Consider the following 26,021-nt stretch of genomic DNA (forward strand, 5'->3'; position numbering starts at 1 on the left):
CCTAGATAAACTTTCCCACACACACACTGCATACACAGAGCCATGAATATGTGTGTGTGGGTCCGTATGACACTAGTAGCAGCAGTCCATTTGAAGAAAAGATAAAACTTTGTGTCTTCAGCTAGCCACTTTAGTTGGTGCACTTAAACTCCTGCCCTGATTATCAAGTGAAAGAAGGCAGGATCTTTCTCAGCAAGTTGAAAGGACAATGGTGTCTGTGTACAGTGTCCATGGAAATGGATGACCTTATCCTTTTTGCCTTGTGGCACTACAAGTGCCAGAAAGATGACTAACAGCAATGATGTCTGTATACAGTGTGCCTGTTTCTTGAAAATGGGCAAAAGCCCTCTCACCCAACCCGCGGTCAAGGCCCAAACAAATGTCCTGGAACAGCAGGCTCTCCTGGCAACCCGACTGGACATCTCACACTGGAATGCTTCACCATTGGGACAGGTGCACCTGGATGTGCACCTGGGATCCCCCTATCTTAGGCTGGATATCCCAATTGGCGACGAAGGCCTAAATCTGCAGTGAAATCACCTAGGAGACAGCATCTCTCCCTCAGGTCTGAAATCCAAATGGAGTCTCTCCTTTCCTGCCCTCAGAGCATGTTGGTCTTTTGTTGTTGCATGTAGTTAAATCTTAATGATTTAACTATATTAAACTTGAGTCCTGGAACTACACTTCCTTTTATGCTTTGCTGCCTGATGGTAATCACTCTGCTGACAGGATGTGACAGTCTTAGCTGACACTAGAGGGAAAGAGTCTTGTTGCAACAATGTTGCAGAGTGTCTTTTGATAATGCAGGTAAGATAGCCAGCTCTCTACTACAATTATTATACTTATTTCAGACAATCCCAATAGCTATTCAAACAAATAATCTTTTATTTTCCATAGGAAATTACTCGATTTTTTAGGAAACAGAGTCAATAGACATACACTGAACGCTTAACAAAATGGAGGGCTTAGAGTGCCAGACTAAATATTATCAAGCAGTACAATTAGCTCAACTAGCAAAATATCATAAACAATTATATAATCCCTCTTGGGTGAAGTTGGATTCTTATCCCTAATTTTCTGAAACCAATTACTCAATGTGGCTATCAGCAAAGGACAGATCCCACTACTCTATTCTTTGCCCAACCATTTCATTTTCCTTGAGTTTATGGGATAGGTTAACCACATCAGCCCCAGACCATTTTGCTGGCCAAAGATCAGACCACTTTTTGTGATTTGGAACTTCGCTTTAACTGACAATTGCGCTGTCATGCGACGTGGCTCCCAAACAAAATTGACGTCCTTTTTTTGCCACAAATAGAGCTTTGGTATTTGATCACCGCTGCGGTTTTTATTTTTTGCGCTATAAACAAAAATAGAGCGACAATTTTGAAAAAACGCATTATTTTTTACTTTTTGTTATAATAAATATCCCCCAAAAATATATAAAAAAACATTTTTTCCCTCAGTTTAGGCCAATATGTATTCTTCTGCATATTTTTGGTAAAAAAAATTGCAATAAGCGATTATTGATTGGTTTGCGCAAAAGTTATAGCGTTTACAAAATAGGGGATAGTTTTATGGCATTTTTATTAATCATTTTTTTTTACTAGTAATGGCGGCGATCAGCGATTTTTATTGTGACTGCGACATTATGGTGGACACATCGGACATTTTTGACACATTTTTGGGACCATTGTCATTTATACAGCAATCACTGCTATACAAATGCAGTGATTCCCGTGTAAATGACACTGGCAGTGAAGGGGTTAACCAGTGGGTGTCAGTGTAGGGGTTAAGTGTTCCTAGGGGCGTGTTACTAACTGTTGGGGGCTGGGCTTTCTTTTAGTGAACACTGATCTCTGCTCCAATCACATGGAGCAGAGATCAGCGTCACTTGTTGCTAGGCAGAACGGGTAGATGCTGTTTACAATGGCATGTCCCAGTTCAGCCGCCCCGTGAGACGATCGCGGGTATGCCCGCGGCGATCGAGTCCGTGGGACCCGTGACCGGACCCACGGGGATCCCGACCGGTACGCTTGCGATGGCAGGGCGGCATTTAAAATTGGACGTACCTGTACGCCAATATGCCTGTCCGTGCCATTCTGTCGACGTACATCAACGTGCGCCGATCGGGAAGTGGTTAAATAGAATCCATAAATTTATATTTCAGCATAACTCTATGGCTCCAATATGTAATAATCCAGCTTTCACGCCAGGTCTCAATCCCCCCAGTTTTGTTGGACCAACAAAGCATTTATATCGATAGCAGATATATGCAATAATGGAGCAATATTGTCAAAATGTGTTAGATAAATTAATTATTTTAATCCTTAAAAATATCTTAAAGCAATATGTTAAATTGCAAAGTTTACCTGTACCTACAGTATAATGAAAACGTAATCAATGGGGCACATGTCAACATTATTAAAGCACACTGTTGATTTCTCTCATATGATTACTTGGAGGCTTCCACCACTAGGGAATTGAGAGGTCTATTGATTTAAAATTGAGGGGGTAGCCTACAAAGAGAATGGATATCTATGAAAACGAATAACGTTGCATCAGAGGTTGAGCGCAAGATGTTATGAGCTCATTTGAGTTCTGGCAGGATCAATGGGTATTTGTTTTATCAAACTGATATTACAAAACATATTTATTGATATACTCAACAGACTAAAGGGAGAAAAAAATAGATGTTACACATATACTTCAAGCTAACCTCTAGTAAGTCAGGTGTTTTAATGTCATAATTTAGTGAAAATTCTTTATGATAGCTTGGTTAATTTTAGCTATAGCACAGAATTATAAACAGTATTCTACTACCTAACTGAAAGCTTCTAAATAAAATATGAATTTATCATGAGCATTCACATTCTTGTGCTATTCATATGAGCAGGAGTTCATTTATTTTTTTTGCTGTCTATTTTATTTTTCAGTGCAGTAACTACAAAAGGAATATGAATTTAAATGGAACAGCAATAATAAATTGTCAGTTGAGCCGTTTAAAACGTGAAAAGAGAAAGGTAAGTTACGCTCCAGTATTTTATTAACTTATTTATTTATAGATACTTATATAGCGCTGTCAATTTATGAGGTACTTTACATATACAGTGTAATATACATTCACATCAGTTACTGCCCTCAAGGAGCTTACAATATAAGGTCCCTAACTTGCATTCATAAATACACATACTAGGGCCAATTTAAACAGGCGCCAATTACCTACCAGCATGTCTTTGGGGTATGGAAGAAAACCCACACAGGCACAGGGAGAAAATGCAAACTCCAGGCAGGTAGTACCATGGTAGTTCCTTTTTTTCTAATCTCCTGTCTACAAAGCTGAATTTGTGCTATGGCTTTGCCCCTAAGTTGATTAGAATTTCTGTTTACCAGCATTGCACAGTTATAAGATTATTATTTCATATAAAGCACACCAAATCAGTTGTTCATATTCACAACACACATATAATAGGATTAGGATTTCAATAGTGTAAAGAAGATGTATGGCATTTCCAATGTTGTTTTATTTTAGATAAGCATTAACAAGAGATCAGCTTGAAGTAAAAATACATTATCAATATATTTTAAAGTGATTGTAAGGTCTTGTTTTTTTTTTTTGTTAAAACATGTCATACTTACCTGCTCTGTTCAGTGGATTTGCACAGAACAGCCCAGATCCTCCTCTTCTCAGGTCCCTCTTCGGTGCTCCTGGCCCCTCCCTCCTGTCGAGTGCCCCTACAACAAGCAGATTGCTATGGGGGCACCCGAGCTGAGTCAGAGCTCCCTGGTCCATTCAGACATTGAGCCACAGCCCGGCCCCAGCCCCTTTCTCTTCTCTTTGGCTTACTGACTATGATTGACAGCAGTGGGAGCCAATGGTGCCGTGCTGCTGTCTCAGTTGATGAGGAGGGGAGTCCCGGTCAGCTGGGACACTGCTGCAACATCACTGGATATAGATGGGGCTCAGGTATGTATTAGTGGGGGCTGCTGCACACAGAAGGTTTTTTTTATCTTCTTAATCCATACATTTACAATCACTTTAATGTTTTAGAGCTTTGTTGTTGTGTATAATTTGCAATTATATATGTACATGGGAAAGCCATATTTGGTCTTTACAAATGCAGGCTTTCATACCTGCTTTGTAGTGCTGAACAGGGATCATGCTTTATGGCTTTATTTCAAAATGCAAGTCTTTGAGTTGGATGACAATGCATTCCTTAAAGTATAACTATAGGCAAAACATTTTTGGATAGAGTGGATATGGATTAGAACACCTATTGAGGTCTGTGCCCCTATTAGGGAGATTCACCCTCTCGATTGGTCCTGTTTACCATTATCATTGAAAATGAAAGTGAAAGTAAAAGAAAATTCAAAATTTTGAGTTGTCCCCAGAAATGTGATAGAGAGATTTCCGCTCCTCCAATAGAGACACTAGTTCTAGTGACCTGAGGGGCCCAAGAGATTCCCTTAATTTCCAGGGATTTCCTTTTCCTCACACTTTCCATTTTGGCAATGGGACAGGAAGTGAAGGTAGATCTCTGTAATGGGACATAGATGGCAAAATAATAAAAAACTGATATGGGTTATAACTCTCCCTTACTCTATCTAAAATTAAAAAAAAAAAAGTTTTGCCTATAGTTCGGTATATCGATAGTGTTATAGGAGGGACACAATATTTGTATCAAGCCAGTGAGAGTCCTTTCAAGTTTTGAATCTACAAATCTCTAGGGAAAACACTGCAATGATAACTCAAAATGTGCACTCACTTAAACTATAGAACAACACCCCCTACTCTCTAGGAGCAGTTAGCGAGCCATAGTTGCTGAGTGGGCTGACATTTCACACTTAGGGTAGAGTCATTTTAGTATAGTGGGGTTGTGAACAGATGCCTGGCATTTTTGGATGCATAAAGTGTTCGCTGACCCACCATACAGTAAACTCATGGGAGAGAGAGTGTTAGGACACCAAAAGGACACAGGAGAATCCAAGAAAAATAGGTCTTTAAGGGTAAAGGACCTTTAGACCAGACCAACATTCTATGATTCTCGAGCACATGACTGTAGAACAGATGTTGCCAAAATTTCCCAGGCAAAACTGGCTGTGCACTAGTAGATTTTTAGAAGAAGCACTCGTACAAATATTTGTACAAACATTAATACAAAAATTCTTTGTACTTTTGATTTCTGCATGAATGTCTTTCTAAAGTTAAATTATATAAATATATTGGTGCGCTTAAATCAACAACCCACTCAAGGGATAATCCATATTTACCCATAGTGAACTACAATAAAAATAAATTTTTGAAATTATAAAGTGCTGCCAGTATATATAATTACACCCAAATTATGGGGATCAAACAACCCCTATGTATATGTATATATTAAGAATTCATTTAGTACTGGGAACAAACAATAATTCAAATAAATAAAAACAAATAGTGAATATGCAGTGAAATGCCCACTGATTAATAAACGGGATCAGTCCTACAAAAAAGAGTGTCCACTCATGTGCCTTTAAACTTGCTTGCTGTTCCACTCCCATTCACGTTTTTGAATGATGATTGATTCAAATGGAAAAAAAAAATTAAAACGCATTATTGCACAATGATACAAGTTGCATAGGTCTAGAAGATGAATTAAATCCACTCACATTTATGTAATATCTAAGCACTTTGGTTAAAATAGTCAGAAGTTTTGACACCGCTCTCCACACAGGATCTGCTGTGCTGACAATCACATTAAATGCCGTCACTGGCTCCTCCTCCTGACCTGTTGCGTCACATGTTACGTGACAGCGTTCAATGTCACATGACTTGAAAAAGCGAGAGCAATCATTTTGGCCCTAGACCTCCTCTGTAACACAAAACATGTAACTAGTGAAAACATTTAAAGCGTCACCTATGGGGATTTTTAAGTAATGAAGTTTGGAGCCATTCCACGAGCGTTTGCAATTTTGAAGGGTGACATGTTAGGTATCTATTTACTCTGCGAAACTTCATCTTTCACATTATGCAAAAACATTGGGCTAACTTTACTGTTTTGATTTTTAAAGCACAAAACTGATTTTTTTCCAAAAAAAACACGTTCAAAAAATTGCTATGTAAATACAGTGCAAGATAAAAAGTTGCAACAACCGCCATTGTATTCTCTAGGGTCTTTGTTAAAAAAAAACATATATAATGTTTTGGGGTTATATGTAATTTTCTAGCAAATAAATGATGATTTTTACATGTAGGAGAGAAATGTCAGAATTGACCTGGGTGCTCCCTGCATGTTGGGCCTGTGTATGTGTGCACGCTGTGTAAAAGTCTCACACATGTGGTATTTCCATACTTGGAAGTAATAGCAGAATGTGTTTTGGGGTGTAATTTATGGTATGCATATGCTGTGTGTGAGAAATAACCTGCTAATATGATAATTTTGTGGAAAAAATAAAAAAATAATCTTGATATTCCAAAGAATTATGGGAAAAAATGAAAACTTCAAAAAACTCACCATGCATCTTTCTAAATCCCTTGGAATGTCTTCTTTCCAAAAATGGGTCATTTGGGGGGTATTTGTACTTTTCTGGCATGTTAGGGTCTCAAGAAATTAGATAGGCCATCAGTACTTCAGGTGTGATCAATTTTCAGATATTGGCACCATAGCTTGTGTACTCTATAACTTTCACACAGACCAAATAATATACACCAATTTGGGTTATTTTTACCAAATATATGTAGCAGTATAAATTTTGGCCAAAATTTATGAAGAAAAATTGCTAATTTGCTAAATTTTACAACAGAAACAAAGAATTTTTTTGACAGAATTTTCAGTCTTGTTTCTTCTGTAGCGCAAAAAATAAAAAACCCAAGGGTGATGAAATACCACCAAAAGAAAGCTCTCAAACTTCATATGGGTACAGTGTTGTATGACTGAGTAATTGTCATTCAAAATGTGAGAGAACTGAAAGCTGAAAATTGGTCTGGTTAGGAAGGGGGTTTAAGTGCTAACTGGTCAAGTAGTTAATGTCAGTGCAGATAATTCAGAACTAAGAAAGTTCAGCCAATTCTCCCACCCTCTCTACTACTACTACTACTACTCTCTACACGCTACTGTGGGTCCTTATCCAAAGCCTCCTGTAAGTTCATCCTTGAAGGGCCCTCTCTCCTGTCCAGTACCAACAACAGAAAATTTCCAAGCACACTTACAAGTTAGGTTGCAAAAAACAAACAAACAGATTAGCCCTGGTTAACAGTTCATGCTAAAAACAGAGGGTTTAGTTGGACATAGTTGCAAATATATGTTAAAGCCACAGTGCCTTGTCAAGGCTCCTCTGTATACTGTGGCCTGTGGCCCTAACTTTATAGTTTTGAGAGTCTCCAAGTTGGAACACATATAGCATTGGATAAATTAAGGGCAGATTTGCCTCGAGGGAGCAAACTCCTCCTTAAAGGCACAGGGATGCACTGGATTCCCAGCAAAAGCACAATGGCAGCTGAAGGCATCCAATGTGTCCCCGTGCCAAATTTAGCCTAAAAGCTGTGCATATAAGTGACAACCACCCTAATCTGTAAACTAGCCTTTACAGTAAGGTGCACATTACAAACAACTCTCTCCTGCCTAGGTCACAAACCTATATAATGTAAGTCAGAGGTAACCTGTTCCGATACTCCCATCTGACTAGAGCTCCACCCACCACAGTTTATAAAAGTGTACTGACTCCACCCACCAACCATCCACGGGAGGGGTCTCATTAAAAGGGAAACCAACTCTTGCTTACACTCTCTCCCTGTTGTCATTGGCCTGTCCCTGTGCCTGCGGTACCACAAATTTGGGAGAAACTGGCCTCAACCACACACTTAAATAATATATTACAGAAGGCATATATAACATTATACCTACCTGGTACGAAGCTTAAAACATGTTGCAAACTTTAGAACATGAACATACACAGTATGCTTAAAAAAACAAAGAGGGAAAACATTACACCATGACAGAGCACATATACAAGCATAGTTAATAATTGGGTTCAGAGTAATCCCACCACTCTTCAGTCAGGGGATGTTGCCTGAGAACGTAATACTGGATGTCATCTCCTCCCGACCAAGACAAAAACACTTTGTCCATGTGAATGTGGAACCATAGGCAACAGCGATGGAACTCCTGAGTAGTCAGGGAATTTCAAGGTACTGCTGACATTTTGGCACCTTTAACCACTTAACCGGCCCATAGCTGAATGACAGCTACAGGGCGGTTTGTTAACTCTGGGAGGGCATACTATGACATCCTCCTGGAGAATCGTTCCTGTGCACCCCATGGGAACATCCGTGCTTGCCGGGTTCATGGAACCCGGCCCAACATGGATCGCGGTAAAGGGCCAATGACAGCAGCCCTTTACCATGTGATCGCTCTGTCCAATGATGGAGCAAACACAAATATCAACAAAGACAGTCGGGCAGGGTCATCACAAGTTCATCGCTCTCCTCTCCTCACACCGATGCAGCGTGAGAGGAGAAGAGAGCAATCGTGTGCCAAACAGGGAGTTTAATTTTATCCAGTGCCCATAAGTTCCCAGCAGTGCCCAAACAGTGCCCAATAGTGCCACAACAATGTCATCTGTCATCTGTACCACCTGTGCCACCTCTGTGCCACACCAGTGCCACCAGAGCCACACCAGTGCCACTACAGTGCACACCAGTGCCACCTGTGCCCATCAGTGCCACCTGTGCCCATCAGTGTTCATCTGCACCACTGCAGTGCCACATCGGTGCTGCCTGTGCCCACCAGTGCGGCCTCTGTGCCAATCAGTGCCACCAGAGCCACACTAGTGCAACCACAGTGCTCTGCAGTGCAGTCTCACCAGCCACCAGTGTGGCAAAAAATTTTTTACTAGCGAGGAGGCCTACCAGCTTCTAAGTATGACCAATGAGAGCAGCAGGGAGCTCTCTGAGTCTTGGTCCAATTCGGACTCGGCCTATGAACCCATTACAAGCAGCGGGTCTGATACAGAATCGGAAGAGGAATGTGTGCCCATGAAAAGAAAGTGTTCTGGCGTGGAGCAGCAGCCTACTACCAGCAGCGCAGACCCATCCACCTCGAGAGCAGAGCCGTCCACCTCGAGAGCAGAGCCACTACAACAAAGGCCAGGCACCAGTAGGGTGTCATCTCAGCCCCAAAGGGATAGGGGCCATGCCAGCTTTCCCTATGCCCTTTGAAACCCCCTGTGGCTTCCTCCTAATTCCAGAGCAGCAAATATCCCCCCTTTCACCACCCTACCAGGTGTCCAGGTGAACACCGATGATTTTGCCATGCTTGATTTTTTTCATTTGATTTTCACCGAAGACTTACTATCGTCCATTGTGGCCCAGTGCAACCTCTACGCACAGCAGCACATAGTAAGCAACCCTGGCTCTATTTATGCCCTTCCCTTTGAGTGGGGAGAACTAAGCGTAGAGGAATTAAAAATTTTCTTAGGCCTAACTTTTACTATGGGACAATTGTACACCTATTGGTATAGATACCTAATGATTATGCGGTTCCTCCACTACAATGACAACACCCATTGCCCTCCCCGAAATGACCCAGCTTTTGACAAACTGTTTAAAATTAGGCCACTCCTAAATTATTTCTCTGAAAAATGTCCCCAATTATATACCCCAGAACAGAATATTATAGTCCCTTGTAAAATTCTCAGGCAGGCTGGGCATCAAACAGTTCATCTCCAGCAAAAGAGCCCAATATGGGGTTAAACTGTACAAACTTTGTGACTGAGCCACTGGGTACATCTACGCCTTCCTGGTGTACGAAGGGAAGGACTCCCAACTGCATCCCCCTGAATGTCCAGAGTAAATCGGAGCCAGCGGAAGAGTGGTCTGGGAGATTGTCTATCCACTCCTTAGAAAGGGATACCATCTTTATGTGAATCATTTTTATACTAGCTTGCCCCTCTTCCTCAATCTTCACTGGAGAGACACCCCAGCATGTGGTACAGTAAGAGCCAATAGAAAGGGCTTCCTGCAAAAACTCATCAATGAAAGGCTACGATGAGGGGAGACGGCATCTTTGCGGAACCAGAAGCTATTGGCTGTCAAGTGGAGGGACAGAGGAAATGTCCACATGCTCACAACAATCCATAATGACACCTACGGGGAAGTCTCCAGAAGAAGCGGCCCAATCCAGAAACCAGCTTGTGTTTATAACTATAATTTGCTTATGGGGGAGTGGACTTCAACGATCAGATGATTGAACCCTACCTTCCCACAAGAAAATCCCGCCACTGGTATAAAAAAGTGTCCATTTATTTTTTCAGTTTGGCAATGTATAACACTTATGTTATTTACCAAAAATCTACAGAGAACCCCGTGTCCTATCTGCACTACCAAGAAGAAGTTATTTCCGCCATTTTCTACCCTGAAAGCCCACCAGCAACTATTCGCTCTGATTCCGTGAGCAGACTCCATGAGCACCACTTTCCTGACAAAATCCCCCCGTGAAACAGGCCACCGACATCAGAAGAAATGCTGGGTGTGCTCCAGAGGAGAAATTCGAAGAGACACCACGTTTTATTGTCCCGATTGTCTTTCCCAACCAGGCCTCTATATAGGTGAATGTATCCGCCATTACCATACCTCTCTACATTATTAGAGAAGTATGGTAAACGTAATTCTCATTTCCTGTCATTTTCCTCCACACCCCTATGCCACTGCACTGAACTTTACATACCTCTGCCTTCTCCAGAACCGACCCTGGCCTGTTATATGACCAAGCTTCTGCCTAACGCTAAACATACCTCTGCCTTCTCCTGAACCGACCCTGGCCTGTTATATGACCAAGCTTCTGTCAAACGCTAAACATACTTCTGCCTTCTCCGGAACTGACCCTGGCCTGTTATGCAACCATGCTTCTGCCTAATGCTAAACTGTACCTACCTCTGCCTGCTCTGGAACTGACCCTGGACTGTTTGACCAAGTTTTTTGCCTGCCTCTTGGATTGATCTTTTGCCTGCCTCTAGGATTGATCTTTTACACAAAGTTGTCCATTTATAAGATATTTCCAACACATAGCATGTACATAGAAAAAATTACATCCCAAAATATATTCTGCTACTCCTGCTGAGTATGGCGATATGACATGTGTGAGACTTTTACACAGCCTGGCCACATACACAGGGCCAACATTGAAGTAGCAACTTCAGGTGTTCTAGGAGCATAAATTACCCATCTAATCCCACCTATTACACTTTTGAAGGCCCTGGAGCACCAGGACAATGGAAACGCCCACAAAGTGACCCCATTTTGGAAAGAAAACACCCCAACGTATAATCTATGAGGCATAATGAGTCTTTTGAAAGGTAAATTTTTTCCAGAAGTTTTTGGAAAATGTGGAAAAAAATGAAAACGTATTTATTTTTCTTATGCCTTGTACACACGGTTGGAAATTCCAACGCAAAAGGTCGGATCGGATTATATTTCGTAAAATCCAATTGTGTGTGTGCTCTGTCGACTTTTTCTGTCGGAAATTCTGATGGAAAAAATTTGAGAGCAGGATCTCAAATTGTCTGTAAAAAAAAAATCGGATCAGACCGATCGTTTGTAGAGAATTCCGATCGGACAAAGTGCCACACATGCTCAGATCAAATTACGTGACCAAAGCTATTGGCTACTAGCCTCAATGTAGTCCCGTTGTAACGAACGAACATCATCATGTTCCGAACGATCAGATTTTCTGAAACCTTTGTTCGACTGTGTGTATGCAACACCAGTTCAGGTCAAAAATCAGTCGGAAAAAATCAGACAGATTTTGTGGTCAGAATGTCAGTGCAAGTAGAAACGTTGCCAGCAGTGCCAAAATATTGGACCTGGTAGTAAGTAGGAACATGGTCCAAGTAGCAGGCCAGGAAAGAATGGGGACAGGGGTAAGATTGGTGATCAAAGGCAAATTTACCAGAGGCACTTATCACAGGCCGCGTTAAGCCTTCCCAGTTCATGGATCGTTACCTGTGTAGGCCGCAATAACCGGTCTCAAGTAGTCCAGAGGATTAGCCAACTCACTCTCGCTCATCAATCCCTCTCTTTACGCTGAATGGCCCTCGCACAAAGCACAACCACCCATACAACCAGCTTCAGCAACAATGGTGACTATGGAAGGTTTTGGATTCAAAGCTGCAGGCTCTGCTTCAGAGTCTGACCCAGAACATCGCCAAGGAGGTGGGGAAGATAGCACATGAGCTCAGGGGGGAAATTGATCAACTGAAGGGAATGCACAGACACACTGAAAACAAAATTTGATGACATGGTGCAGTATGTCCATGTTTTGGAGGAAGAAACCACTACTCCTAAAAATACAGCATCCCAATTGCAAATGCAACTGGAGGATCTGGAAAATAAGGAACACCGCCAGAACCTGCGGATTTGGGGGGTCTCTGAATCCATTGCAGATAAAGAAATACATTAATATCTCCTTGCACTGTTTGTTACTGTGACACCCCATATTGCTGATATTTATTGGCTCCTAGATAGAGCTCACAGATCTCTGGCTCCTAAGCCTCCTCATGGTGTCAACCCCAGAGACATCATTGTTCGTTTCTCCTTTTATGAAAGCAAAGAAACTCTCACCATCACCATTTGCAATAAAACACGGGTTGAATTTAAAGGTGCAAAAATTCAAATCTTCAGTGACTTGTCACCTATTACCCTGGCGAAATGGCGCAACTTACGTCCTGTCACTGCACATCTGCAAGCCCACCAGGTTCCATACCGTAGGGGCTTTCCATTCTGCCTCTCAGTGTCAGTGAACTTAGGTCTTCCACCTATCCCTGAAAAAGACCTTCAGATTCCCGCTCCAGCTCCCAGACCGCTCTCCACTCCTGGGAAGATCTAGACCCTAGCCCACAGAGATCGTAGAAAGCTTTCTCCACTCCCCAACAAGCTGAAACATCCAGAGGAGCACCTGAGCATCATCTTCTGAATGCCTTACTACTTTATCTCTTCATAGATGTCTCTGTTCCCACCTGTGTGTCTTAAAACTCTGGCTCAAGAGTCTGAACCCCCCTCTTTCTTTGTTTTGGGATCACCACCTTTGTTGATGCCTGTTAAACTGTTACCCGTTTGGATGTTTCCTGTTTGTTTCTTCCACAAGCTATTAACAGGACAAGGCCTGTGAGTTGGACCTTATGGGCTGTCATGGTTCCCTCTCCTTGGTCTTGGGAACTGGCCATGGACTCTTGAGGTGCACGCTCTCCTCAGGCCTTATACCTAAATGGTTTTTGTTTTTTTATTATATTATCTTTTTGGTTTTGATTTTGATCCTATTTTTATTTTACCTATTGTGATCCAACAGCAAAACTTCTACCCTTTTTCGCTATCTGTACTATAATGGTTTTAGTGTTTTGTACATGGTTTAAGCACATTTTCCTGTTTATTGACACAACGCTTGCAATGTCTCCACGACCTAGTCATGGCTGTCAGTATTATCTCATGTAATGTAAAAGGTTTAACTCCATTCATTAACGCCGGTTGGCATTGAAGGAGTTCAAATCCTCTGCCTTTCCCACCGTCTCACCCTTCCGGCAAAGCTGGAGTAACAATTGTCATTAGATGCTCCTGTTCCATACGCATTAAATCATCTTACCTAGACCATCATGGCCACTATGTCCTCCTGAGCTGTTACCACATGAATACTTCCTTTACCCTAGCTAATGTTTATGCACCCAATTCGGGGCAGATTGGATTCCTTGAGGTTTTTGATAAAATTTAATCTTTCTCGCAATCCTTCATGATCATGAGTGGACATTTTAATCTGTGCATGTCTCTGACCAATGATAGATTTGCCCTATTTCAAACTACAACATCTCTCCAAGTACAAAAACATTCTTTCTCATTTCAAAAACTTATCCGAGATCGTAATATGTTTGATACATGGAGGGTGAAGCACCCAACTGACAAAAAATTTACGTTTTACTCCCCGCCTCACAAACTATATATGAGACTTGACCACTTCTTTGTCTCTGCACCCTTACTGATGCATGTAGTTAATTCTGACATAAACCCGATTACTTGGTCAGATCACGAACCCATAGTACTTGACCTTCTCCTATCTGCTCCGACCCCCAAAAAATTTCACTTGCGCCTTAATGAATCCCTCCTGAATATTCCTGATGTCAAGCTTCACTTGCAACAAGAACTTAACAAATTATTTCAACCCAATGAGGGTACGGTATCTGGGACCTCCACTCTGTGGGAAGAACATAAGGCTTTTTCAGAGGTGAATGTATTTCCTCTGGATCTCGCCTAAAGCGTGAATCTACCCTCCAATGCTCTTCTCTTTTTACCCAACTGTCTGCAGAGGAGAAACTAATACTCAACGTCCCAACTGTGGATTGTCTCCATGCTGTAGTCTCTCTTTGTAACTGTATTAAATCACAAGATTTAAGCACAATCTCTAAGTCCTTGTTATGGACCAGGCAAAAAAATTATGAATATGCTAACATGCCTCATAGAATTCTGGTCCAAAAAATTAAAGCCACACCCCTTTGTCGCTGCATGTTATGGCCATCCTCTGACAAATCCATCTCTCAACTGCGAAAGTGTATGTTTGAACTTGATGTTATTCACACTTCTGATTTGGAAACGTTGCTCGGGTAGATACTCTCTCTCTTCTCCATGCTTGCCCCTTGTGACCATTATATTCAACCCAGAAATCCCAGACAGTTTATCCTATAACCCTATGTTACCATGTACCCAAGCTGGTATATTTCCGTTATGCCACTTGGTACATCCAGTGACACGTAAACTCCTCTCCTTCTCTGACCTACAATCCAAACATTAAATCCCAATATCTCTTTTACTCTTTTTTACAAATTAATCTTTTTTTTTGCCACCAAAAACCCTCATATGACTTTAGACATGCCAACTGAATTTGAACTGTTATGCTTAAAAGGCCCTTATGAACCCAACCTGATCTCATCTATCTATAATATCCTACATGCACCCCCCCCCCCCCCCCCCCGACTGAAAAAAAGTCATGCATACATGAGGAAATGGTCTCCTATTCTGCAACGACCTATATCCCTAGGTGAATGGGGGAAAATATAAAGTTTCACAGTTTGTGGCACAGAGAAAGACTATTTACAAAATACTTATGTTCTGGTATAGGACTCCAGACTTTTTACTTGCTTGAAAGCTGACATCATCTGGGCAATGTTGGAGATGTGGTTTATCCTTAGGTACCCATTATCATATATTTTGGGAATGCACTGCACTTATACCCTTCAGGACACAAGTTCATAACCTCCTGGAAAAGGTCCTAGATATAACTATTCCCTTAAACCCCTGCCATCTTATTTTAGACCTCCCACTCCCAGATACACCCAAAGCTACTAGAAGATTGATGGCTTTTATTTTACTGGCGGCCAAACATGCCATACCTCAATGTTGACTGTCTACCTCTCCTCTTACTTTTATGCAGTTTCTCTCAGCCATAGCCAATATATGCAGAATGGAGAGCATGACTGCTGTGATAGACGACCCCCTGCCAAGATTTGACAAAATTTGAGGCAAATTGGATGTTTCTGAATATAATACTGAGACATTACCTCCAGTTCCATAACACTATAACTTATGTGCACATCACATTGCTCAGTATAAAATAGCTCCTGTTCAGTTTTTTCTTGATTTCACATTCACAGTGATATCACTTGTACCATGATGTTTTATCATTGTGTTTCCTTATATTACCTTTCATCTGTTGCATTTATGCATATTGTTATACCTTCTTTTTGCTATCACTTTTGAAATGTACAATTGTTGTTGTATGCTTTAAAAAATTCAATAAACAAACAGTAAAAAAATAATAGAATAGAAAAGAATATAACAGAAAATAAAATAATAGACTATAATAGAGTAAAACAGAACAAAATAGAATAGCAAATAAAAGAACAGAATAGACTAGAATATAATAGAAACAAATAGACTAGAATAATGTAGAAATAATATAACCATCTTCTGAAATTCTCATTTCAAATAGAATAAATTTGAATTTGAATATATAAGAAACAAATAGAATATAAAAAATAGAATAAGCTATAATAGAATAGAAAAGAAAATAATAAAAAAATAGAATAGAATAGAAAGAATATAACCATTTTCCAAAATTCAAATAGAATCAATTCAAATTTGAATAGAATAGAAAAGAATGGATTAGAATAGAATAGGAAATAACAGAATAGTATAGAAAAAACAACAGAATAGAATAGAAAGAATATAACCATCTTCCAAAATTAGAATTTCTAATAGAATAATTGAATAGAAAAGAATAGAATAGAATAGAATAGAATAAAAAATAAAATAATAGAATAGAAAAGAAAAGCATATAATAGAAAAAACAAATAGAAAAACAATACAATAAAAAAAACAATAGAATAGAATAGAAAATTTTTTATTTTCATTCTATCCCATTCTATTCTGTTGTTTTTTTCTATACTATTGTGTTATTTTCTATTCTACTCTATTCTTTTCTATTCTATTCAAATTCATTCAATTTGACTTTTGGAAAATTATTATATTATTTCTTTTCTATTTTATTGTTTTTTTAATTCTATTCTTTACAATTCTATTTGAATTTCCGAAGATGGTTATAATCTTTATATTTAATTATATGTTTTTTTTATTCTATTCTATTCTATTGCATTCTATTCTGTTCTTTTATTTTGTATCCTATTTTGTTCTTTTTTACTCTATTATATTCTATTCTATTCTTTTATTTTCTGTTATATTCTTTTCTATTTTATTATATATTTTTATTCTATTCCTTTATTTTATATTATATTTTTTCTCTTTGGAAATTGGAAAACGATTCGAATTTGAAAATGATTTGAATTCCAAAACTTTTCGAATTGCAAAACGATTTGAATCGATTCGAATACAAATATACAAAATTAATTCTGAAAATGAAATAAACGGATCAAATTAATTTAACTAAACAAATTTTTATACATAACTTCCAATGTGGTGAAGTAAATCGAGGCGTAGATACTTTTGCAACTGCGTACCTTGCTGTGTACATGTTCTCACAATGTCATCATTGTCCCAAAGGCTCTAACAAATGAGCAAAAACTGATCAGACATGGGATAAACTGGTACTTTTTAAAAAAAAACAATCTATAAAAAAATACATGCAGTAATTTGTAGACATGTACATTCATTTTTGTCCGAATGCATTTTCGTCCGAATTTCGGGTATTTTCATTATCATTTTAACAAACGATAACGAACGTGCAGAATCTGAAAACCGAAAGATCTGACATAAACAAATGTTTTATTTTAGTTTTCATTGTAACAATAGTTCAATATAGATAGGAGATTTGACATAACACTGACAACAATGATCTGTGTCCATCAAACCTGTGGTCGAATGTGCTTAACCTTAGCTCTATTAGTCCAAGATTATTCTACATAGAGAGAAAAGATGCAACATAGAGAGAAAAGATTAGACATTATAGAGAAAATAGCAAAAAAGGTTGAATGTGCCTAACCTAACTCTATTAGTCCAAGATTATTCAACATAGAGAAAAAAGATTTGACATGTAACTAAATTTTATTTTTCTGACGAAAACGAAATTCTGAAAATATTTCAGTGTGCACATGTCTAGTAATTTGTAACAATAGATGAAACATTGGCACACCAACTTTAGGTGTTCTAAAGCAGAAATATATAGGATATGAATATTTAAGTGTTCTAAAGAATGTCTTGTGAGAAGTGACAGTTGAGAGCAACAGTTTTGAGGAATGCAATTGAATTGGTGATGGGTGATGGTGGATTAGGAAAATGAATGTTTGACTGTGATTTGCTGTTAATGGAAAAAGAAATGCTGAGCATGCATGTTCAGATGTCTAAAGAATTTATTGATGCTGTGGGTGCCTAAATTTAAGAATATATAGGACAGCCTTACACATATATATTGGGGTTTATTTACTAAAGGCAAATAGAAAGTTCACTTTGCATATGATTGGGCATTCTTTGCCAAGTGAAATTTCACCAGCTACCTTTTTTCAAACGATTGCAATATGCTCAATGACAATTTGTCTGCGCTTATTAAAAAAAAACGTGATTAAAGTTCAACACAATAACTTGTTCAAAAAAATGAAGGAGGTATGGGCTTACCTGATTTTAAACTGTATTACTATGCCACACATATTTCAAGGGTCATAGACTGGCACTACCATGCTCAAAATAAGGATTGTTTTTTTATGTAAAGCACATCCTCCCCTTTACCCCTCAAATTTCTGCCTTGGATTAAAAAATCATTCTACCCATTGTCTTTAAAGCAACATCCCTTTATCAGTAGGGATGAGCCGAACACCCCCCGGTTCGCTTCACACCAGAACTTTCGAACGGACCCCAAATTCGAACGAACTTTAGAACCCCATTGAAGTCTATGGGACTCGAACGTTTGAAATTAAAAGTGCTAATTTTAACGGCTAATATGCAAGATACTGTCCTAAAAAGGGTTTGGGGACCTGGCTCCTGCCCCAGGGGACATGGGTCAATGCCTAAAATGTTTTTAAAAATGGCCGTTTTGGCGGGAGCACTGATTTTAATGACGATTAAAGTGAAAAAAAACGTGAAATATTCCTTTAAATATGGTGCCTGGGGGGTGTCTGTAGTATGCCTGTGAAGTGCCACGTGTTTCCCGTGTTTAGAACAGTCCCTGCACAAAATGACATTAAACGGAAATAACACCATTTAAAACTGCTTGCGGTTTTAATGTTATATCTGGTTCCTGCAATATGGTTGAAAATCGTTGAGAAAAATGGCATGGGTAGCCCTCCCTGCCCATTACCAGCCTATTTGGGTCTTGTACGCATATTAAGGGGAACCCTGTACCCATATTAAAAAAAGGAAATGCGTGTGGCCCCCAGGCCCTATATACTCAGAACAGCAGTATACAGGCGGTGCAAACAAGACAGGGACTGTGTAGGTTTGTTGTGTTAAGTTGAATCTGTTTGTAATTTTCAACTGGTACATTTTTAAAGTGTAGCTCCAGTCAAAAAAACTATTTTTAAGCTTTTTGGAAAACATAGGGAAGGGTTATCACCCCTGTATAATTTGTTTTGTCGTCCATCTTTTTTCATCTCACTTGCTGTTGTCTCCTTCCGTTTGCAAGTAGGAGATGTTTGTAAATTGGATGTTTGAAAGTAGGGGCCCGCCCTATATGCTCTGCAGAAATGGCGGAACAAGGTGTTGGTTTTTCCACAACATTGTAAGCCCTCAAAGTGACTCTTGGTGGGCGCTGGAGCGCCCTGCTGTGAACGATTATATCAAGAATTGTAATTACATGCCATTGTTGAACAGTGGTAGAAAAATTGACCTTTGGTGGTTGTGGTGCTGGTGCCACAACACTATAAGTCCTCACCGTTACTCTGGGTGGGCACAGGAAGGGGCCCTCCTGTGAAATATTATATCAAGAATTGTAATTACATGTCCCTGTTAAACAGGGGCAGGAAAATTTGGCCTTAGGCACTGCTGCTGGTGCCACCACACTGCAACCTCTGCCATATACTCTAGTTTTATTGCAGGAATTAGCCCTGCTGCAAAGCATTGCATCAAAAATTGTAATTAAATGCCCCTGTTAAACAGGGGCAGAAAAATTGGGCCTTAGGCACTGGTGCTGGTGCCACCACACTGCAACCTCTTCCATATACTCTAGTTTTATTTCAGGAATTAGCCCTGCTGCAAAGCATTGCATCAAAAATTGTACTTAAACGCCCCTGTTAAACAGGGGCAGAAAAATTGGGCTGATGGCATCAACCAGAACCAGAAATGTTCTTCCAACATACCAGCGGAGGAGGAAGAGGATAGACAATCAACATAACAGAACAGTCACTCAGCATCAGCATAGGCAGTCTTGAAGGGATGTGATATTTCAAAAAAAATTATTCTGTTACATCAGCTTCAGGTGCTTGGTAGCTGTGGGTGATCCAAGACTGATTCATCTTGATGAAGGTCAGTTGATCAACTTATTCGGTGGACAGGCGCACCCTGTGATCGGTAACAAAGCCACCAGCAGCACTGAAGGTCCATTCCGAAAGAACGCTGGATGCAGGACAGGCCAGTAGCTCAATTGCATACTGTGCAAGCTCTGGCCAGTGATCCATCCTCAAGACCCAGTAAGCCAGAGGATTTTCAGTGGGAAAGGTGTCCAAGTCTGACCTTGCCCCTAGGTATTCCTGCACCATGTAAATCAGACGCTGGCGATGGGTGCTGGAACCGATCATACCTTGGGGCTGCGGACTAAAAAACTGTCTATCAAATGGGGGGAGTCATAACTGATCACATGTGCAGCATCATCATAGTTACAGACAGAAACAGCTTCCTTGGCTGAAAAGGATAGGAGGGTTTGGTTCCCCTTTAAGTGACAGTGTTGTATTAATGCTTTTATTGTGATCAGTCTAAAGTTATGGTCAGTGTACAGCTTTTCAAAATATGATTGAGATTATACAGTAACATACAATTAAAGATATAACAGTGTGCTATGTATATAAATTTGAATATACATTTTTTTATTCCAGACACCTGCAAAAGTACAGGAAAAATTTTTCTTTGAACTTGATATACTCCAACGGTTTTTAGATTCAGCAGAAAGAACTGTTTCCAGAGAAGCCAATCACAATGGAAGATGAAGAAACTTCACAATATTTGTGTTCTACGTGGCAGTAGTAATGGAATGCAAAAAAAAAAAGAGATCAGTGCCAAAAGGATTTCAATGTGGTATATTTATAACATGGAAATGAGGCTTAAAGTAGGCCTCCAGCCAAACCATTTTTTCTTTGGATAGAGTGGAGAAAAACGAGAACATCTGCGAGAAGTGGGAGCAAATCTCTCTAAGGTGACAAGAGTCACCAGGACATTAAATTAGGGTTAATCTCCCTCATTGAGTATACATAAAGTAGTAAATACCCAAGAGATGTTCCAACCCAAAATCTACATAAAGGTGTGACTATAGTTCTACTTTAAAAGCCCAACTCCATAAAAATAAAAGTGTGACCCCCCCCCCCCCCCACACACACACACACACACACACACACACACTGCAAGGGTTAACTGTTTGTTGTCTAAGTGTAGAGGAAATAGAAGAAACTACTTATCTTAATCCTCACTCCAGCAGGATCCCTCCAGTGCTACAACTGGTCTCCTGCAGCTCAATTGTAAGGCAATCCAACCGGAAGTGGGAGCATGTACCTGGCGAAAACCAGGGTCGGGAGGAGGCAGACAAGCGTAAATTCCTTTTCCTGAAGTTCTGCTTTAACAGTGAGGCCATCAATCAAATGAAAGAATCAAAATGGTAACTTGGGAGGGAGGAAGGGTTAGAGTCTTTAAAGTTAAGATGTGCATACAATGTTAATTACCTATGGGCCCTTTAAAACACACATATGCATTTATGATGTGATTTTCATGCATTTCCGCTGCTTTTCCTGGTTGCCTGACTCCCTGCATGCACCTGTGAAACATGAACATGTGACTTAAAAAGCGCACCAAAAACACAATCGCATTTTTGACTCATTTTTTTATCCATTAATTTCAGTGTTTTGCTGCGTTTTTCAAAAGTGCACCGAAGATGTAACATGCAGGACTTTTCAAAATGCTCTGCACCCACAGTGCACTTATGTGAAGCATTTCATAGAATTTAAAGGGAAATATTTTTCTTGCGTTTTTCTTGCATTTTAGCAAGGTAAAAGTGCAGCAAAAATGCACCAGTGTGAAGAGGGCCCTTAGGCAAATGTATTTCCTTCAACCACGGAGTGAAGGAAAGAAAGTCACAATCAGTGTTGATGGGGGAATCCCTCCCACTGTGTTATTTTATTCGGACAGTGGGAGGTTTTGCTGCCATCAGAATACAATGAGCACTGCTGCTGGCTATAGCCTTCGGTTGTGAACGTTCACAAAAAACAAGCAGGCTTGTTGTACAGAAGTAGAACGATAGATCCACTTCAGTACAACCAGCTTGCCCATAGATGCATTCAAATTTGGCTTTAATCTCTGTATTTACTTATCATTTGACATGCTGTTTTCACTAGGGTTAACGTATGATAATGCACCTTGTAATCATAGGCTCAATTTGGATTGCCAAAGCTTGTGACAGGGTTATTTTAATGTATTTTAATGTCATGCACCTACCACCTATCCAAGGAAACAGATGGCTGCACAAGAGTGTTGTACTGAAGATGTTGCCTACTCCACTGGATGATTACTCTTCTGTCTAAACTGAATTCTACTAAATTGATACGCCTGAATACCGTTTTACAACATTACCTTAACTTCTGCCATAATCCATAAGGAAGCTCAATAAGTTATTTTACAAGCAAAATATGTTAAAATTATGTTGTTGCTTTGTTGCTACATTCCTGCAATGCTGTATTTAAGAGCTGTTTATCTACATGGACATCCATATTTCAGAAGACCAACACATGGAGCAAAATGAAGAATAATTCAGCATAAGAAGAAGCTATTTTATTCACAATTTATATGAAAATAATTATTTATATTTATTATCAGTATTACAATATAGCCCCATATTTTATTAAATGTAGTTGTTATTTTGTGATTCGCCACCAACACTAGTGATAGTGAAATCTGCTTTGGTTCAATTTATGGGAACCTTCAGTGGACTTTTAAGACAAATAGTCAATGGATTGACAAACAAATGGCACAATACGCTGGACACTCACAGGCAAATATGTACAAATGCAAAAACTATTTTTTAATAAAGTTAGATAGGGAGAGTGTCCTCTATTTTATGCAATTTTTAGGGTGTTATGGGAAAAACACAAATTCTTTAAATTCCAGCTTCAGAGATGCCTATAAATTTTAACTATTGCTGCTATGGTTAATTGCTTGTTTATTTCTGGGGGACTTTGTAAAGCACTTTAACTTACCCAATCTTCCATTACTGCAGGCTCTTCTGTGCTACTAGACTACAAACAAGCCATCAAAATATTGTACACTCCATGTTCAGTATGTAAGCAATTATTAGCCCGCAGTTTATTGAGGAGAGACCAGGCAAATTTAATGAAAACCAAAAACACTTATTTACACTATTTTAAGGGGACAATAACCAGAAATATTATGGCTTGAAAGAGCACTGGAGTGTACCAAAATAGGAGACAAAGAGCATGTTATAGCCTGCAGCAAATGCTAAAAATGTTATAACTGAAGAGCAGCATAAACATTATTTGTGACACCTTGACAATGGCGGAGCAGAATAATACCGCAATGATCCTGCAGGCAGAAATTTCTAAGTTTGGCAGCTGAGGAGCAACCACAAAACATTAATCTCCAAAAATTGTGCTGCTACCCCAAAGTAGCCCTTAAAGATAAACAGAATGAGATAGAGACTCATGTGCTAACCCCAGGACTCAGGCATTCAAGCGTCCAATGAAAGAGAACAAAATCCAGCACCACGATGTCTCAAAAATAAACATATGCAATTTTTTTAGATACATCCATTAAAATGAATCAATACCTGTAATTATTGCAATGTTTCAGCCTCCTACATAGACCTTAGTCATAAACCACAAAACATTCAAGGCTGCCCAGCAGCTTGACTGCATACTAGGCAAGCTGGAGTCATTATTCCATCCTTGAAACCTAGTAGTCAAATAGGTCATCCATTGTAAGAATCCACATCTGTACTTGACCTCATATACTCATTGTTATTATGGGTTTTGTACTCCCTGTGACTGGTGCCTGCAGCCAGGAATATGTGATATATCATGAAGAAGGACCCAAAAGCTTCAGTTAGGCAGCCACCACCACTGCTCCTCATTGACAGGAGAACCCATGTCAGGTTGGTCATGAAAGTGGTTAATGCCACTCTCTGGAAAAGATATTAGGAGATTATGTCTGTCACGTACCTGATAGGAGACTGAAATGAAAGGTCAGCCTCTCCTGTATCTCCAGCCCAGCCCCCACTGGAAGTGGAACAGAGGGTACTGAGGGACAGGAGGAACATGAGTGCCAGCAGATGTTGATAGGAGAACTTGCAGCAGGAGATGCTGTTCCAAGGAGACTGGTAGACCAACAGCTCAGGAACAGTAGCTGTGTACAGTAGTCTAGTCCAGGTTAAAGGGGCATTCTGTTTGTGCTGCAGGTTGAGGACGTGTGGCTTGTCAGAGCTCTCAGCAGACTTGAGGCAGAAACACTAAGTGGTGCAGAGAGCTTGTACAGCAGAGCTTCAGACAGGCACTCGAGCAGGACAAGAAGCCAGGATCAGAGACAGAAGCGTGGTCACAGGAATAACCAGCGTCATCAACAGGCAAACAGCGAGGTACCAAATCATGAACAAGGCTAAGGTCAGGAACAGTGCCTAGTCAGGAACTGGCAACAAGTCAGGAGCAGAACCCAAGATTGGGTCAGGAACAAGTTGGAACAACAACATGGGAATCATACAGGGTAAATGCAGGACACAGGGAACAGCTAAAGATCAGTCAGCACAGAACATGGGTATGAGCATCTTTTAAATAACCTATCTGGTGCCAACAGGAATTGTGCATGCACGTGTGTACAGGTGAGCATTCTTGTGCACATGCACACACCTGAACACTGTTCTGTGGGTAATACCACGCACATGCGCATATCTACACACAACATGTCTCACAGGGATTCCTTGACAGTATCACAACACATCCTCATAGGTGTTTAGTTTTTTGCTCCCCTGTGATGACAGGGCAAGCTCTTCCATTTTCCCCCTTACAATATGAATACAAAAAAGGTGGCCAACCAGTAATGGTCCCTTTACTTGATGGTCTGAATCCAGGAGTTCTTTTGCAGGTACCAGAGCATGAATGAACCCAGCTTCCACAAATTTCCAAAGGCAGTTGAGTTTTTGGAGTTGCTGAGGACAATGATTCCTCTGTTATCACACACCAACCCCCCCCCCCCTCCCCCACGTACAACTCCCATTGTTTTCTGCAGCATGGCCAAGGTCGAGTTCCAGCACATGGGCATATTGCAAATTAGGGGATTTGCAGGTAGCTGGTGTTGCCACATAATTTCAGACAGCGAAGCAGTGGCTAGGTACTGTATGTAAATAATACTTACAATTCTACTGAGCTTTGGAGGACTCCCTCACGTTTCCAGAATAAACAAATGATTAAAATGAAAGAAAAGATGCTACCATAACATTTACAATTAGCACACAAAAAACAAATGTTTCCTCCAGGCAGGGCTATTACATAAACATAACAATAATAATAACATACAAATCACTCAGTGATAAATTAAAACAACAGTCCACCTTTATAGTGAAAAAATATATAAATTAAAGTATAACAATTTAAATAATTCAGGTAAGAAGTCCCCTTTTAAACCATACAAAATTGCAATATATACTTATTATTCTCCACATTGACTTCACCACAGTGAACAAGTGAGATCTGCTCCCCTTGTGGTTCAACACTCAACTCCTTTTGCCCATCATTTTACTGATTGGCAAAACTGGCATTGGAAAATCCTTCCGTATAAACAGATCTTCATAAGAGTCCAGATACCACCATAGGTTGATATACTCACTTGTCAGAGGCGTAACTAGAAACCTCAGGGCCCCGATGCAAGAAATCAGGAAGGGCCCCCCCCCCCCCGAAAAGCATGATTTTGATACTATATTTTTTTCCACTGTACAACAAAGTAAAACATTTCTGTGCAGCCTGTGTCCCGAGTGAAACCTGTGTCACCAGTACAGTGGTGGTACTGGAGGGGGGTGGCGGTGGTACTGGAGGGGGATGGTGGTCCTGGAGAGGGGTGGTGGTCCTGGAGGTGGGTGGCTGTGGTGGTACTGGAGGGGGATGGTGGTCCTGGAGAGGGGTGGCGGTGGTACTGGAGGTGGGTGGTGGTGGTACTGGAGGTGGGTGGCGATGGTGGTACTGAAGGGGGGGTAGTGGTACTGGAGAGGGATGGCAGTCCTGGAGAGGGGTGGCGGTGGTACTGGAGGGTGGGTGGTGGTACTGGAGGAGGGTGGCGATGGTACTGGAGAGGCATGGTGGTCCTG

General features: G+C 40.3%; 1 protein-coding gene across 4 annotated transcripts in view; it reads left to right on the top strand.

Moving 5' to 3' along the window:
* The window catches only part of LOC143960591 (uncharacterized), a 184,352-nt gene extending 161,791 nt beyond the window's left edge, over nt 1-22,561 (top strand). For 3 of the 4 annotated variants that reach the window (XM_077469344.1, XM_077469342.1, XM_077469345.1), the window contains 2 exons: nt 2,937-3,023; nt 20,548-22,561. In XM_077469344.1, the coding sequence (XP_077325470.1) occupies nt 2,937-3,023; nt 20,548-20,658 (198 nt within the window). In that variant the 3' untranslated portion in view covers nt 20,659-22,561. Of the gene's footprint in view, nt 1-2,936; nt 3,024-11,228; nt 11,332-20,547 lie in introns of all 4 variants that reach the window. The other variant, XM_077469343.1, reaches the window with a different exon arrangement.
* The last annotated feature ends 3,460 nt before the right edge of the window (nt 22,562-26,021 follow it).

This window comes from Lithobates pipiens, unplaced genomic scaffold (genome assembly GCF_037356315.1).
Source record: "Lithobates pipiens isolate NorthernLeopardFrog02 unplaced genomic scaffold, aLitPip1_a1.2 Scaffold_8, whole genome shotgun sequence".
NCBI lineage: Eukaryota > Metazoa > Chordata > Amphibia > Anura > Ranidae > Lithobates > Lithobates pipiens.